The sequence below is a fragment of the Lucilia cuprina genome, chromosome 2, assembly GCF_022045245.1.
Source record: "Lucilia cuprina isolate Lc7/37 chromosome 2, ASM2204524v1, whole genome shotgun sequence".
NCBI lineage: Eukaryota > Metazoa > Arthropoda > Insecta > Diptera > Calliphoridae > Lucilia > Lucilia cuprina.
This window is the reverse complement of record NC_060950.1, coordinates 37,891,289-37,910,562: the sequence shown is the minus strand read 5'-3', so window position 1 is coordinate 37,910,562 and position 19,274 is coordinate 37,891,289. Positions and strand designations below refer to the sequence as shown.

The 19,274-nt window shown below is 28.1% G+C and overlaps 1 protein-coding gene across 6 annotated transcripts in view; it reads left to right on the top strand.

The window, feature by feature from the left end:
* Positions 1–1,757: 1,757 nt before the first annotated feature.
* The window catches only part of LOC111676855 (embryonic polarity protein dorsal), a 41,885-nt gene continuing 24,368 nt past the window's right edge, over positions 1,758–19,274 (top strand). Inside the window, exon 1 of one of the 6 annotated variants that reach the window (XM_046956634.1) lies at positions 1,758–2,168. In XM_046956634.1, the coding sequence (XP_046812590.1) occupies positions 2,138–2,168 (31 nt within the window). In that variant the 5' untranslated portion in view covers positions 1,758–2,137. Of the gene's footprint in view, positions 2,169–17,034; positions 18,185–19,274 lie in introns of those variants that run through there. The other 5 variants (XM_046956639.1, XM_046956636.1, XM_046956637.1 and 2 more) reach the window with 5 other exon arrangements.

Genomic DNA, 19,274 nt, shown 5'->3' with positions numbered 1-19,274 from the left:
CCTGTAAATTGATAAAATTTAAGATTTAATTTTGACAACATATGTATGTAAGTATTTTAGGGTAGAGAATGGGATGATGGTTAGAAGGTATATTTTATTGGTTTGAGGTAGATGTGGACATAAAAAAACAATCACAACCACTTGACTGGCCACACTTCATTAGGCGTACAAAGATTTCTTTGAAAACTCTTCATTATCATCACTTTATAGATTCTAAACACACACGCACACACACATGGCAACCACTACATCGTTCATTCATATTTTTAAATGGATATAAAAAATTTTAAACAAATTTTCATTTAAAACAATAATAAACAAATAGAAAAATCCGCTAACATTCAGTATTTTTATTATAAACCAAAAAATAACCACCAAAATTTCACAGAAAACAATTCATGCGAAAGTACTCTTCTCATCTCAACTAAACACATATATACACTGCTACTAGCACTATTACATCTCTATACCATCGACGACAAACATTATTAGTTATAATATGGCAAAATATTTCTTTTAAGTTATTGTTGTAATATGGTAATAACATTGCTGACAAGTACTTACAACGTTCGCTTCAAAGTATGCAGTTATGTTAGTATCAACTTACTACGATCCTCTGCGCTTGACAAAAAGTATTTTTTTGTAAAAAAAAACCTCCGAAAAACAATTCCCTTAATTTCATTAATATCACAATGAATATCAGCATTACAACTTTTAGATAAACCTAAATCCTTCCACCAAATTTTATGAGAATTGATCCATTTTTAACTCTATCCAAATTTTTTTTTAAATGGGTTTTAATCAATGACACAGAGGGATAATACCCGCCTGATACCAAATTGACACCAAAGTGTTTATATAATTTTCAATAACATCAAACATTAATACGTTTGTTAACATTTAGACAACGGACGTGTATAAAATTTAGATTTCGACAACTAATTGTTGCAATGTTGCGTTGTCAACATTACATAGGGTTGTCGTACGTATGTATAACTTTGAAAACTGATGTTATTGAAAAATTATAAACACTTTGGAATCAATTTGGTACCAGGCGTGTATATTTCAATTTTCCTCTTTGTACGGTTCCTATATAAAATACTTTGAAAAAAACATGCCCAACTGAAATCAAAAATATGTTTGCCGATGAAGTGTATATTAAAATCGGTTTTGATTCAACTAAGTAAAAGACTTCTTAGTTCTTAAAGGTACGAAAACCCGATTGTTACTCGTATCTCAAGATTTTTGATGTTTTTGAAAAATTTCAAAAACAGATTCTTGTTCTACTCAGATCCAAGTATTCTAACACAATCTTGCTCGTTAGTTCGATGTCTTGCACACAATAATGTCTTGCGTCCAATAAAGGTTTTCACAGAATAGCTATTTTCTTTTTTTTTTGTGTAAAAAACAGTTGATAGAGCGCAATTTAATAAAATGTGCAAATAAAATATTGAATTAAATGTAAGTGATTATAAAAGTACTTAAAAGTAATGCAGACTGTAAGTACTAGTCATTGAAATGTAAGTGGTTATGTAAGTACAAAACAATACAGATTTTTTGCTGGGAAATTTAAAAAATTATAAAATCAAATGGAAAATTTATTTGTCACTAACTGTACAATGTGAACAAAAATATAAATAATCAAGTCTTCCCATTTGACTGCGTTTGCGCGGATATTAATTCACTTCTGGAGTAAAGTAAAACTAGTACTGTTCCAACTTTAAACATTAAACAATTGGAATCACATTGTCCATTTGACTCTTGTGGCAATCGGTCTATACTCAATCTTGTTCCTGTTGCTCTCATTTCAAATCATTTATAATTGTACGTAAAGTAAAGGCATACAAACGTTCTTATGGTGTGCACTCAATGAATGATTCCGTTAAATACGTTTAAATTGAATATGCATTAATGTTTATTTTGTAACGGTCACTTTATTTATTGAGTTTTTGTGGAATTTAAAGAAATAAAACAAAATTTTTAACCAAATTCGAAAAAATTAAAAATATTAAATAAAAAAGTTAACGTTTAATAAATTCGAAAACGAATATTGATTAAAATTTTTTAAAAAGTGACAAATTCTCCTAATTTATTTAAAAAAAATATATATAATTTTATAAAATTTATTCTAATTAAAATGGATCAAAGTTTGGATATGGATCACTCTGGTAAGTTCATGAAAAAAACCTATTATTATATAATTTTCAATTTTTTGAATATTTTTGTTTAATAAAAAAGTTCAACAATAATAAAACACTTAACAATTAGAAAATTTATTTTACAAATTGTTTAATGAGAATGATCTAAGGAATAATATCATTATAAAATTACATAATTGGGGATTATGTAATACAAATATAAGGAATTGTTCTTGTAATTGATGAGTAGCTTTAACTTTTATAAAAACGCAAATTCTAATTAAATTGAATTTAATATTTATATTTGTAATAATTATAAGTAGACTTTTAAAATGGCAAAAACTGAATTAAATGTTTTAGTATCTACTCGTACTAGACACCCAAAATCAAAAACGTTACATGTGTTCGTACATACTCAGCAAAAACTTTTGTATGTATATCGAAAAGTAAAAAGCTAATAAAGCCGCTTTTCACTACTTATTCGTTAGCATTTTATAACTCATTATTTTAACAAAGTGATGACATTGTAGAAAAGTCCATTCCACGGTCGCCAACAATTCACTAATTACATAAGTATTTACAAATGGAGTAAAAAAGTTGTTTTTAAAAACAAAAAGTCTCACACAGAACACAAACATGGCTCCTTGATCGTTAGTTCGCTGACAAAACTCAAAATAAAGTACTTATTTATCTGATTATAAGTAAGTCATTATAAGAGTATTTAAAAATAATTCAGATGGTAAGTAGTAGACATTGAAGAGTAGTTATGTAATTTCATGTCAGTTTTTACGTACATACGAGTTTTTGCTGGGTATTCAAGTATATGATACAACTTTTGACGGTAATAGATTATCAGCGGGAGTTAATAAATAATATATTTCGACTTGTATTTTATTGTGAGTAATTAATTATACCCTAAAACGCTGCAGTGGGGTATTATGGGTTTGTACTGATGTTTCTAATGGTCCCAACATAAAATATATCAATATACCTAAAATGACTTTCTGAATCAGTTAGATTAAATTTTTTGTTAGATTAACTAACTATCTATCTATCTATCTATCTATCTATCTATCTATCTATCTATCTATCTATCTATCTATCTATCTATCTATCTATCTATCTATCTATCTATCTATCTATCTATCTATCTATCTATCTATCTATCTATCTGTCTATCTGTCTATCTATCTATCTATCTATCTATCTATCTATCTATCTATCTATCTATCTATCTATCTATCTATCTATCTATCTATCTATCTATCTATCTATCTATCTATCTATCTATCTATCTATCTATCTATCTATCTATCTATCTACTATCTATCTATCTATCTATCTATCTATCTATCTATCTATCTATCTATCTATCTATCTATCTATCTATCTATCTATCTATCTATCTATCTATCTATAAAAGAGTAATGTTTGTTCCTAATTGATAAACTTAAGACCTACAGCACCTCATATTTCGAAATTTTAAATATATGTTTCAGTTTTAAATTTATCCAACTGTTGGTGTCGAAATTTTAATTTTCACCCAGTTACACCTAAGCCGCTAAAGTGATTATTTTTACAATTTGGGAGTTGTATAATCTCAATGTGTAAAATGTGATTATTTTTACAATTTTTGAGTTGTATATATCATAATGTGTAAAGTCTACGAGTACAGCAATAGCCTGCAAAGCGGTGCGAGTATCACTAGCAATAATATAAATGTGTACCGACAAATTAAATATTTTTATTGATTCCTATTAAAGGCTTTATTTTATGGCTGTCTGAACGTCATTTCTATTGTTTTTTGCTTACACTATTGTGTATGTAACTAAACCAGCGTATAAATAATAAGAATTGAAAAAATCAAACCAGTTAAATTGTTTATTAAATAAAATTAAACTGCGATGTAAAATTAAATATAAAAAATCGGCTATTCAACTTGTTAAGGGTATTTACACAAATTTTGTTTGGGGATTTTTCAGTTAGTGTATCTATTAATAACTTAATACACAAATGCATTTATTAAATTATAATCACATTCGATTAATCGAGAAAAACAAGTGGATGTTTTTTAATAATATTATTTATTTTCTACAATATTTTTCTTCCAATATCAAACAAAATTATAATTTTCCGCTTTTTTTAATTCAATTTTGGCAATTTTTATTTATTCGAGCGATTAATCGTCAAAAAATGATCGATTAACCGATCAACGATTAATCGTTTGAATACCGTAGCAAGAAACTCAGGACGTAATGTTTAAGTAGTTAACCATCATATATATCATTATATCACTGTAATTCGAGAAATTTAAAATAGATAGATCGAATTTGTTCGAATAATCGAATGGTTTACAAAATTTCATCGACTACTCGAATGAGAAATATATAGTATATTTTATACAAATTATCGATAACCTATATTGTGGAGGTGAAATAAGCATTTTTCCTTTCATCAAAAGAAGAGTGTGTGTAGTTAAATTATCTTTAAAACTACACGCTACAGGTCAGAATTAAAATTTAATTTTTGATAATACAACTCAGTTATGAGTTTAAAGCCATTTTCTGGAACTGGAATATAATACGACCCGATGTCAGTCACACTTTAAAATATAATTTCTGTATATAAAAATGAATTTGTGCAAAATTTCATAACGATTCTTGTCTAATAAACGTATTAAAATCTGTTCAAACATTGTGATGATTATTATTTTGTATTTTATGTTGCATGTAAGTGTACCTATAATCTGAAAGGGTTTATATAAAATGATTAACATTAAAAAATAGAGTCAGCTTTACTGTACTGTATTGCTTAAATTGTAACTAAAAAGGATTAAATTTTACTTAAATTGTTATCAAATATTGTCCCCAAATTTCTCTAAAAAATAACCATCTTTTGTCAACGCCTATTTCTTTGGATGATTAAGATATTTAAAACTTTAAATATATCTAGAACTCCAAATCATAGATCAGATTATTAGTCAACTTTTTGTTATAATACAATACATAAATTTAGTTGTTGTAAACATTTATTTCTTTTACGATAAAAAACTAAAAATTATCACATTCTTATGGCCAAACTATTATTGGTGCGATGATTCACACTTAAATTCGGGGAAACTCCATTAAATAACAAATAACAAAGTAGAGGTGAGATGAAGCACGTTAAATAAACTTAATATTGTTTTGTCTTTTTTTACATTAAGTATTATTTAAATATGTGTGTGTAGAGACTCTCTAATATTTTACGTAAATAATAAAATATGTATATAAAATCAAGATCAAGCTAAAGAAATAAATAAGTTCGTTTGCAACTACTACTAGATACTCGAACTCTTATATTTTAATCAAAGACCTTTAATCATTATGTTGTTGTATTTATGTGTAAATGTGCAAAAATAAAATAATTAGGTAGCTTTACGATGGCAATAATGAATGTCCAAGTCTTGAATATATCCGTTGTTTGAGATACATACTTGAAAGGATCAATCCGTCTAGATTCTATGAAGTTGATATCATAATTTCATATGGTATTTTCTAAATCCAACATATTAGAACCATAAAGTAACCAGAAAATCTTCCAGAACAAACCTTTATGAAGCTACTATTGCGGCGATCAATGTAGTTTTGAATCGACCTTTAAATTAAAGGCCTTTTCATTGTTACTGCTGAGACTTGTCCAAGATACCCACATACTGGCACATGTATACATACAGTATTTTTTATTTAGCCAGTTTATGTTCTGGTGCGTTTTGAATTTTAATCAGCTTCTTTGACGACATTTTTACGTACTGGTTGATTTTTGTAGCTGTTGTTGTTTTTTTACTTATTTGTTTATCTTATTTACAATGTGCCATTTGGTGTATAAATTTCCCGTCGCTTTTGCCAAACGTCACCAACAGAACTGGTTTATTTGCAAAGACGTTAAGAAGTCTTTGCAACTTAACGAAAAATATTTGTATACGAACAATAAAAAAGATGGGGGGTATATTGATTTTGACATTCTGTTTGTAACATATATTGACACGAAATATTGATCATAGACACGGTCCACGTTATTTCATAGCCCCTAGTTGACAACCTTATCCCCCATATAAGTCCCATTTAGAAAATGACTTTAAAGCTCATTACTGGCTCATAAATGCAAATACATTAAATTCAACATAAACAAGTTATGTATGAGCCAAAATCTCTTTAAATTCAACTTAAATTCAACTTAAACGTGTTTTGTATAAGTCAAAATCTCTCTATTAACTTTTGTGAGGATAAGTCCATAATTGACTCTACTTTCGATAAAAGTTTCCCTCCAAAAAATGACTTTAATACTAATTACTGGCTCAGAAAAGAGATTACAAAAATGAAATTTAACAAAACAAGCCTTGTACAAACCAAAATCCCTCTACCAAATTTTATGAGGATGAATCCATAATTGACCCTACAACCGCTATAAACTGATGATAGGTCCATAATTAACTCAACCCCTTTTACAAAAAAAGGTTTGTGGTTTTAAACATTTTATTATTTTTAACTTGGAGGAGTACGGTTCGGTTACGGTTAAGTCCTAATTAAAGGCCCTCTTCAAAATAAGAAAACCACTTGGAAATGGATCTTTATTTAATTTCAAATCTTCAACTTTTGAAATTATTATAATTGAAAAATTACCTAATTTGAGTGCACACAAATATATAAATGGATTTCAGTCGTTAGAATTTAATAAGTCGCTTTATTCTAGTTACTATTGTAACAACATTTCCATCCCCGCTTTATTTTTAATACACATACATATATATTTTGTTGTTATTAGTTGCTTTATATTTTTCATGCTCTTCTTCAGATTGTTTAGTCATTGGCATTGATAGTACATATATTTATATGGTTAATCCGTTCGTACGTCCATCTGCTTCTTTTACTTCTTTTAGTTAATACTTTGTCAGTCTGTCGGTTTTTGTTTGCTTGACTTTGTTGATTTTCTTGCTGAGTGACTGTTTGCAATAACTTTGCATTTGTGTGTGAATGTATGTGTGCAAACGACCTTGAGATTCTTACTGCTTCCAACTAAAACTCTAAGCATATTACTACTACCAAACCAATAAAGCTACTACTGCTTCTGCTGCTGAACTACTTCTGAATAAAACTACCAACTGAATCTGAAACTGACTTAACAAATAATACAAAAAATATATACGAACGTAAAAATACCTAAAACAAACAAAAAAAAAGGAAAAAATCTCAACTTGTTGAAAAATTATGCTAATTTATGTAACTTTTGTTATTTGAAGAATAACAAACAAAAAATTATAAAAATGCTTGGCTTTTAATATCACATGTTTAGATGGAAATTTTAAACAAAAAAAATGTTCTTTTTCGTAGACTTATCAACAGGTGTCCATTTAATATTTGTAATGAGATGAAATTAAATTAGATCATTAACTTAATTGATTAGAAAGGCAGACAGTCAGACTAACACTCATACAGATAGAAATTTCAAATTGAAATTACGTTCTATTTTAAGACATCGACGGCAACAGCAGGTCAAATCATAAAAGGTTTATTAAAAGACGTTCAAATTAAAGAAAATGTAAGAAAAGTATGTTGACAACATAAAACCCTTGTTCCACTTACCTTCATTATTCCATAGAACAATAACAATATTATTATGTACATTTTTTGGTAACCAAGTTTCCTATTCTTAAACTAAGAACTTAAAACCGGTTATGTTTAAATACATCCTCGGTCTTTCCTTGGAATGATTTGACATAGGTCGAACCAGAGCACCACCACAGGAACGGATAGCTCACAAGTCAGAGTTTTAGACTTTATTTAGTCACGGTTACTAAATAGGTCACTTCGAGTACAGGTTGTAGCTGTGGTTTAAGTACAAATTCGAGGGATGAGAATATTGGGTCTATATGATATGGGATGAACATAGGACCACCCGTATACCTAGATTGAGGGCGTAGGATTTTTTTCTCAATGAATATGGAATAATGAGACGTATGTAGGGTTGAATGGTGAATAATGTACGGTATCTTTTACCACATTTACCTTATTTAATGGATTCCTGTTTAGGCCTACCGTTTACATCTCTAGGTGTAGTTGCCACTTACCCTGTCACATTAGGCCTTTAAGGCATGTGTTCGCGTAAAGCACTACGATATCTTGTACCTTGTAACTGATATCAAGCTGGTTGGTCATTTCAAACGACTTATACTAAATCGGATTATAAGATCTTTGGTACATATTTCTGATATTAGTGTTAAAGGTTTCATAGGTAGTATTTATCTAATGACTTCATCTTCTTCATTTATCATTGGCCTTAATGATTTCTCCTTAAATTATGAATTTCTGGGTTGCTGATCGTAAACGACTCAGTGCTGACATCGGGCACTTGTATAAACTTCCTTACATGTCTAGTATGTATTCTGTTCTCTGAGAGAATGGTCGGTGTAAGTATAGGTACATTTCGACCTGAAAATATTCTGAAATTGTATCCGAATCATTTTGTCCTACGAATTAATCAATCTTGCCATTTGTCCTACTGGGTCATGTTAGCAGGGTTTCTACTAGGGACAGACATATGTCCATCGTATTGATCTCTTTAAGATACCAAAAAAGAGAGAAAAACTCTCGAACCCTTCCGAACCATTTTGACGCACTAATAAAATAATCAATCTTGAGCATATACACAAGAGGGCAGGATATTGACAGACATAGTAAGTGTTGCACTCTTCCTCCTCTTTATCTTGGCTGCTTTTGTGAAAGTCATTACTTGATAAGATCAGTCTTCTAGCATTATTGAAAATATTGTCCAGTTACAATAATGTTATGTAGTTCTGCATTTGAAATATTCATTAAGGCTTGAGATCTTTGTGTATTATTTAAAGATTTAACTAATGGGATTCTCTCACCCATATTTTTAATTCTGCCTTCCTTGCGTAAAATGGTTGTGCGTTCTTCAAGTTTACTACATCATGCTTTCTTCCCTTTAAATCTACTACATTCGCTTGCTGACTACTCCCGAATATATTTTCTTAACTTTATTATATACTAGCTGTACCCAGTGTTCCAAGATAAAATAATTTGTGTATTTAATTTATATTGGAGGTGCCACTCCCCCTGATGCTAACTCCCACTTTTTATGCTAACTAATCATATTGATACTAATATGGCTCCGACCAAAATGAGGGCTGTAACTGTTATATTTTCTGAGATATACTGATTTAATATTTTCCTAATATTGAAAGTGCCACGTCCACTATACTCATTCCGCCCATTTTGTTCAAAAATTATCTTATAGATGTCAAAGTTGTCCGTACAAATTTTGACTCATTTACCAGTTTCCAGATGTACGACTTTTAATAGTTATTTAATAAGTAGGCGTGGAACCTCGCCTACTTAAAATATAAAATTAAAAAAATAGCCTATAGTTCCTTTCAGATATACAGGAAGGTAATTTTAAGAAAATCGGTCCAGCCGTTCAAAGAAACAAATAAACACACATTAATTTGTATATATACACATATAGATAATTTAATCACCTAATATGTATCTCACAATTTGCTTTTATATATATGCTATTAGCTCCATATTTATTCCAATCCAATTTAAGCAATCCGTTTTTGCTCAGACGGCTGCCTGAAAGCTAGTACCTATTATAATTATGTACTATGTATGTAGCCTCTTTCAGAAAATCAGATTTAATCCATGCTACGTCAACCAGGGCTCCAGGGGAACGTTGTTACATACATATGGGATCAAATAATGACAAATAAACGACTGTCAAAACATTTGCTATATTATGATAATTTTTGTAAAGAAATATTTTAAGTTCCATATGTAAAAGATTTTTTATGAACACATCTAATAACCATACATTCATACAGGAATATATGGACAAATTGGCATGTACAAATATGTATATAGATGAAATTGTTAAAAATTACATTGTTCAAATAAAATTTTTATTGATGTTTTCTTTTTGAATTGTTGTTCTTTTTTTCTTTAATATAGAAATTTATTGGTTTTTAAATGAAAACCAAACACGCCAAAGAAACTTATAAATAACATTTTGAAAATCGATAATATCAGCGTTTATTTTTATACGATTATTGTCCTTTGTACTCTTCCATTGTATCTAAATAGTATTAAGTAAATATTTGTACATACATATGTATATACATATTTATGTACATCGCAAAATATAGAAGAAATAAAAAATACTTACTTATAGTATGTATATATTTATGTAGTGTTAAGTTTTCTTTAGATAAACTGATTGTTGTAAATTGTAAGTTACAAGATTTAAAATTATTGTATATTGAAGTTGTAATGTAAGTATGAAAAAAATAGATGCCAATTACATTACCTGTTATTATTATTATTATTATTACACTAGAATTACACTACAAGTTATTACTCCAGCTTTACCAATTTCAATTGGAGTTTGATTAATTACAGTTATACCTACGTATAACTATGTGAACCTAAGCCATACTCAATTACTATTGCTTGTAGTTAAAGTTTTGCCAGTTTTTAATATGGCAAATATATAATTATATTATATATTTTTTATTATTCTGGCCATAAGTCCATCATACTCTTGGTTTTTATGGAGTAATTTCGAATTGGATTATTCATAGATTGATTGAAGTTTAAATTTAGGATTTACTTTATGAATCCGTAATTTAATCAAGTATGAATTACAGAATTTGTATTAGCCAAAACGAGAATTAAGGAATAGTATATAGAACTTCAAAATTAAAAATTAAATACGTCTCAAAGACAATTACGATAAGAATAGGTACTGGGTATAGATTTAACCTTAGGCATTTATTAAATTTGGATTACTTAGAAATGCTTACATAAAGTCAATGTAAGCATGTTTTTTTGAAATTAATTTCTGATTTATTAAAAAAATAACCATTACATAATTATATTCTTGCAAATGCGTGTTTAAGAAATTTCAGATATTTGTTATGTTCATACATAAGTATGTAAATAATAAGTATTTTTATTATATTTGATTTGTTTATGTTTTCATTATTGTTGTTGTAAACAGTATTGTTAAAATATTTAACACTTTCTCTAGAGTTTATCGATTTAAATATATGAATTTATTTAGTTGTTTATTTATCTTTTCTATCTGCATATTCTCGTGCCCGTCTTACACGCCTGGAATAATAAACTCTTTTTATTATTTTTTCTTGTACATATGTATTTATTTAGCTTCTTTTTCCCATTCTATCGAGTAAAAGAATTGTATATTTACATGTAAATGTACATTAGACTTGCCCTAAAATTGTTTTAATTTTAATCGAAAACCAACAGAATATTATAAAAGTTTATTTAAATATTAATTGATTTTTTTATAATTGCTTTTCAAAGTATTTTTAGAGAATTCATTTTAAATCATTACATTAATATAAAAATTTTTATGTCAATTTTAAAACGTTTAATCGATTTCCGCCACAGCTCCCTATTATACGATTAGACCTATTAAAAAAAAACTCCCTATATTTTTTTAAGAACAGGTCTAATGTACATGCGGGTACAGACCAAAGTACAATAGACAAATAATAAAGTAAAAGTACAAACATACATACTTACATGTATAAAATATGTCCATAAACAAGCATACCAAAGTTTTCAATGTTTTTCCAATACGACCTTCACAAAATTTACTTGTAATCAAAATATTTCTATTTTAAAGACATTGTTGTTATTGTTAAAATTACCACATAACTTCATGTCCACCCTCTCTCTTTCTCTATATGGCTCACGTACGCTTACAGACAACTTTCGATAGATGTTTAGATAGATTTATTTAATAGTGAATTTAGAATAATACACATACATATAAACAGATACATACAAATATAAATACATATATGATTTTAACATACAAATGTAAACAAATACATGTATTAGTTATCCATTTAATTTAGGAAATGGGAAAAGGTAACCGTGTCAACGACAGCAGTTAGATTTGTATATCCTTTCTGATAAATTTTTTAATAGGAAATGGAAAATATTAAGACTCTTCAAAATATATCTTTAAGTTTTTTTTTTTAATTGAAATTCGAACAATACCGAACACTTTTGATAGAATTTCCAACTAGGAATGATTGGCTTTTAACCGATAGACTGTTTGGTGAATTCAGTTTTTATTGACGGATTCAAGATAGATACCGGCACAGTTGCAAAGATTGGCATATAATTTGCCAATATCCTAGGATACAGAATTTCAGATTGAAATTTCTAAGGAATAGGTTTCTTAACTATCAAAGGAAAATTGTTGGACATAGCCCTCGCAGGTAACACAACAGGACCGCTACTAGGTGGATCCATGTCAGCCACTCGTCCTTGAGTGTCTGCCCTTCTTACATAGCCCTCGCAACAGATCTGTAAATGAATTATTCATTTCATTTGACAAATTCATTTGAATTTGAAATTTTTACCAAATTAATTTGAATTGACTCAAATTTCATTCAATTCATTTTTTACATAAAAAGAGTTAATTCTAAATTTACTAATTCAATTCACAAATAATTCACGAATTAATTAAAAAATGAATGATTCATTTACAGCTCTGCTTCGCAGTCAACTAGGTTTCGTCAGGAGAATTAGTATCTTCTTCTTACTTGTCTTGTTTAGTATTCTGCTGATCTTTTTTTGAGTGAAAATGCATCTTAAATGGTGTATAACCCTTCTTAACTTAAACCTAGAAACCCTAGTCTAGATTATATTCTTACAAAATGTTCAAATGAAAACGTAAGCCTGAAAATGGTTGATAAGTTAAGTTAGAGGCCGGGATAATGTATTCAAATGTTTCTTTCATTCGTAGAAATGACATTACTTAAATAACATTTTACAAGACTATCTTACATTAATGTTATCTAAGAGATTTTCATAAATCGTTAAAAAGTGTTGCATTAAACAGTAACAATTTTTATATTGGTTTGGTATATTGGTTTTGTGCTGATGTTTGTAACGCACACTAATATTCTTCCTATTCCCATCTTAAAGTACACCAATTGGCTTAGTATCGTTTGCCCATCAGTCCGTCTGGCAAGCTAGCTCAGGTTGCAAATTGCAAGACAATTGAAAATGGTTTAAATCGGTTCATCATTATTTTAACTGGCCCTATACAACAGAACGCCCCGAAACGCACATTTAATATTTATAAATTGTGTGGGGTATCATATGGTTAGCCCCGACCGAATCTATTTTCTCACTTGATTTCTTTTGAGATTTAACTGAGAATAATAACTGTTTTCCAAGAATAAGATACGCTCAGTACAAATATACCTTACTACTTATAAATTAGTTGAAATAAAATATTGTAGTAGTAATATATTTAAAATTTCAACTAACTTGATTAGCTTTTTTGACCTAAGCATTTTTAAAGTTGATACTTAGTATTTATTTATATGTATAATATTCTGTTAATTATTTTGATAAGCAATGAAGTGACTATATATATAAAAAAGTATAAAAAAAAACTGTTTATAGATATTACACTGTACTGCCTTTAAAGATTATTAAATTCTGAAAGTCGTTATTTGCACTTTTTAATTCATATTTTTGGAATCTAAATATACGTGTGGTCTGGGATTTTAAAAACTTAAAAATTTTCCAAACGATAATGAACTGAAATAATATTATTCCCATTTGATGATAGTTGCAGCTTTGTAGGTTAAGAGATTAGTCGGAGTTGCAGCACCGTGTTATTTTGTATTTATTTTTTTTTTTACCTATAGAACGAGAGTACGATACAGACTCGTGTAACATTTATTTATTGGATTTAACTTAATGAATATAGTTGGGTTTTCCCCACGAACATTATTCATTATAAAATCTAATTATACGTATTTATTATGAATAATAAAAGTATTCGTTGGGTTTTTCCATTTGTAAATACAAATGGAAAATATATTTAATAAAATATAAGACAAAAATTATAAAAATCAGTCAACGTTTTGGAGTACTTAGAATACATACATATGTATATGTATGTATTTATGTATGAATATATGCATTTTATGCACATACAATTGATTAAATTTGCTGGTAACATTGAATCTTCAAAACCTGATTTAAAAAAAAAATTCTGGTGATTTTTAAATTACTTTAAGATCAATTTGTTTTAAATATTACAGGTTAATTTCTGAGAATTTGTTTTTAATCGAAAATTCTAAGTAATTTCAAAAGAAAAAAAAAATAATCATTTGTTATGTTAATATTTTTAATGCATATAAGATAAATTGTTTCGAAGTTTATTACAAAGTTATAATTATGAAATTAAAATTAAAGATGATCTATACTATATATACTGAACATGATATGCCGATCTTCATCGGATTAATATAAAAGTTGCATAATCAAATAAGCATAATGTTCATTTCTGGCATTTAAAAGCGAACGATGGAATGTCAGAATTTGCTCCTGGGAGCCAGAATTCGGCCTTTTTATTTTTTAAAACAATATAATAAAAGGTAAAAGTCTATATAGTCGGAATTTCTGGAATATTTTCAAAATTTAAAATTGACATAGTATTAATCGAAAGTTAATTTACCATAAAAAGTAAATAAATTAAATTCCTTGAAAACTCTGTTTGGGTGTAAAAGTCTTTGCATTTTAGCTAAAATCAATTGCATCACATTTGCAAACAAGATACGAATTTGTTGGAAACAACAATAACAACAACATATCAAAATATAAACATGAAGTAAAATCAGTCGCACAATTTTAACATGAACTGCAACGAACTTGTTTTGTTTTTTTTTTTCTTTATTTTTATTACAATTTTAATATTTTGTTTTCGACACACAGAGAGCGTAATAAACAACAGAATAAAAAAGAAATAAAAAAGTTGTTTTGTTTGCATGGATCGTAAATTTGTTTTCATAAATCGAGAGTGAAATGAAAATGTGAAAAAAAATCTCTTATAAAAAGTGGTCGGTCGGCTCTAATGGAACTAAACTAATAATAATATTGACCCAAACGCGTTCAATGAGAGGCTCAAATAGAGTGTAAAAGCTTTAAAAGTAAAATATATATACATATATATACACACACATAAAATAACACAATCTTGCATATTAAACACATACATACAATGATGGCTATAATTATAAAAAAATAAATAATATAAAAATAAATTGTAACCGATCAATTTAAAAATATTTACACATACTAGTTCATGCATTATTTGTATGATGAGTGAGTAGATATGTATTTTTAAAGCTTGCGAGTAGTGAGGAATGAATTGTCTTCGTTACAATACAGTTTAGTTACACTTATAGACTCAAGAAAAAATGTTAGTGACTTGCAAATTTCACAAAAGATAAACTTAATTCCCATTGCATTTCAAATTTTAGAATAACTCACAATTTGTAAGAGAAATTCCAGTGCATATCCTGGACAGTTTATTAGCTATATATCCTGTTAATTTCATTAGCTGTAGCAAAAGTTATTGCTTTACCTATAAAATGTTTCCCTCAATTCTCTGTTGTTTTGCTACCTGCTATACAGACATATAAATATCGGCTGAAAATACTGGGGGAAATCATAAAACTCTTAACTTTTACTAGAGGAATACTATTGAAACATTTAACTTTTATTTTAGTGTTCGAAGTTTCCTATTTTTATATGAAGATATAGATCGACTGGAGGATTGTCTTCGAATCACCCAGGTGTTTCGGCTATCAACATTTAACAATTCAAGAAGTGTTTTCTCAAAACTAGTTTCTGTCAAGGATTACCAAACAATTTTTTACAGTATCACTTGTAATCGAATTACAAAGAGCATATGAAGATAATAAAGTGACATTTGGTATGTATATGATCTTCAGGATCAAGTATATAAAAACGGTTAAAATCTCTCCATTGTTTAATGGTCATAAATATATATTAATTAATAAAATGTATGTACTAGTGTCTCCACAAATAAGCCTATATTAAACAGCTGATTTTTGTAATTTGGACTCATTAGACTCCATGAAGTAGTGTTTCTACAAATTAAAGTACTGATTTTTGTAATTAGGACTCATTTGAGTCTAGTCCTCATAAATCGCCCATTCAGAAATTAAAGTGAACGTCCATAATTCACTTATAAACACTAATATCCCCAGCAAAAAAAATCCTAAAAAGCGAAAAAGAAGTAGAATTTACTCTATGGAAGTACCTTAAGAAGTGATGATTTTAGCACAGGCTTGTCATTCTTTTTTAGAAAGTTATTATGAAGTAAAATTGTAGTATTTTAGAATATAACTTAAGTAATGTTAACATAAATGAATAAATTACACTCCAAAATAAAATAGGTTTAATTAAAAAAAAATCAGTTCCAAAGATGAACCTTCAATTTTAAACAAAATTGGATTATTTTCGCTTCTTTGGAAGTCAATAAACATCACATCCACAGACAAATTCACTTAGTGTTACTTTTGAAGTGGTGATAAATGTTATTCTTTTGGAAGTACCTCTTGTTTTATTTTTGCTGGGTCTGTATGAAATTTGGATACATAACTTCATATAAATTCCACAAAATACACAAAGGTTACTTCCAAACATTAGTTTTTCATAAATAAATTGCTTAAATTTATCGGAATTCTGATGATTTTTAATATTTAATTAAAAAACACATTTTAAATATTAATAAATATTTATACCTATTATTGGTTTAAGGTCGGTCATGAACGTTTATAATTCCTCATTCATGTTAGTAACTATGATAGTTAAAACGTAATTAATTATCAGAGTTCACTTATGTGCCAAAAATGTCGTCTAGCAATGTAATAACTAATATTTGTATTTGAGTGTAACGCTAGAGTTGTTGGTTGGGTCGTAGTTTAACTACTCGCAGTGTATTGTTGTATTTATGTACATAAATATACATATAAGTATGTATGTATGTATGTGGTGATGATGATGATGAATTTAACGAATGCTTTGAATAACAAACGTAAATATTCGAAATACATGTTTCGCTCAAAAGCTACTTTTGGTATTAACGATACTGGCTCACTAATCAACCGAGAATTAGTTGTTATTTTGAAACCGTAAGCTAAACATCGTACGAATACTTAGAGTTCGGTAGATTTCACATAATAATACATAAAATTAATAAAAAAATCAGAGTGTTTATTAAGCGCAAAATTTAAAAAATATATATACATATTTGTGTATAAAAATCACATTTTAAACAAATATTCTAGTTAGTTGGAAAATCTTATCAAGTGTACAAATTCTATTAAAAAACACGCGAAAATAATACAAAAATTTAAATGTTAGTATAAGCAAAAAAAAAAAAAAAAAAATATACTTATTAATTAATACTTATAATATTTATAAATTATAATCTGTCATTCGTGCCAGAACAATGGCTAAATAACCCCACTATCGGTTTAACTTTAAAACAGTAGCAAATCAAATCTAAATCAAGACAATCAAAAAATTTAATCGTGAATAAAAATAAAAAAATAATAATAAACCCACAGATACGTATATAAAATCTAGAAGCGTGTAGATACTTGTAATCGCACCTACGAATACATACATACATATTTCAATTATTAAAACGAGAAATAAAACAACAATAATAACTACAATAAATACGACTAATAATAAAAGAACAAGTGTTGGTATTTATACTCGTATAAACATATGGACGTTTGGATGTACGAATGAATAGAAAATGTAGTATTAATGTACAGATAGATTAATGTATCGATGAATTACGTTTATTTAATAGAACAGACGCGTCTTTAAAACAAACAAAAACAATATACTTTTATTAATAATAATTATTTGTTTGATAAATACCACAAAATTTATGATTTGATTCTGCTCAGGTTGGTTGGTAGCTACGGATAGAGCTTTTAGCTGGGCAGACTGGCTAAGTGAGTCGCTGATCGGTGCCCATCGCAAATTGTGAAATATCAAAATAATCCATAAAATATTTGAATTATATTCATCATTTATTCAAGTCTTAATGAGTGTGTGTGTGTGTGCGTGTATGTTACGAATCCATCGTATGCTATTGAAAAGGTATCCGAAAAAACAAAAATAATAGAAAAATAGATACAAATAAATAAAATATAAAAAAGCTCATACATAACTAATAGATACATGTGTGTACTACTCGTAGATACATATACAAACTTATGGATACAAAATAACAAAACAAAAATTCAAAACCAGTTTCAAAGAATGGTTGTTTATTGTCTCGCAAAAAAAAAAACAAATAATATAAAATATATATTTAAGAATAAATAAAAAACTCTACAGTATGAATACTCACACTCGAAATAAATAAATAAATGACAACTATCGTAATAATTAATTATAGTGCAATAAAAATATGTATAAATATTCTAAAACAACTAATTCCATCATAGTGTGGAATAAGTTTTTGCTTTCAGATATTACGCAATTGTATTTGAATCTGAAAACTATATCGAAAACTAACAAAGCCCCAGTTGACATAAACAGCTTGAAATTGCATTTACCGAATTCAATTTGATTTCAGTTATTTTATTAAACACCTCAATTTGTCAGCAAGAAAATAAAAAAATTGTTCGGAAATACTTAATTCATTTTCACTTCCTCAATATTTATCAAATTATTTTTATATGGACTCTACAGAAGAAGAAAACTTTCTATACAGACTTGTTTAGATCACGTCTTTAATTACCTCTATCGGGCCTGTTGTGCGCTCCTCCAGTGCCTCAGGTGGGAATCGAACCCACCACCTCCGGTCTACCAGACTAGAACACTAACAACTAACCTACCGGAGGCCACCCAGAGACAGAAAGAATTTAAAAAATTTAGGTTAGGTTGAAGATGGAGGTAACTATATTACACCAAATAAGAATTAATCATTTTGGGCACCTCCTTTTTATGGTAATCATTGTCGGTAAAAGCATAAAAAACTTATATAGTGTTATTATCTAATGTTCAGAAAGTCAGTTTCTTAAATGTAATTCCTAAGAATTTTCCAATCAGTGTTCGTGAGGGATGGTGTATCCGTAATAATATAGATCTCAATATATTTCGATCTAATTTAGGCAAAATCTTGGTAATAAAAGTGCTCCCAAGTTGTGCCTGTAAACTTTGTGGTTCTACCCAAGCGTCTCAT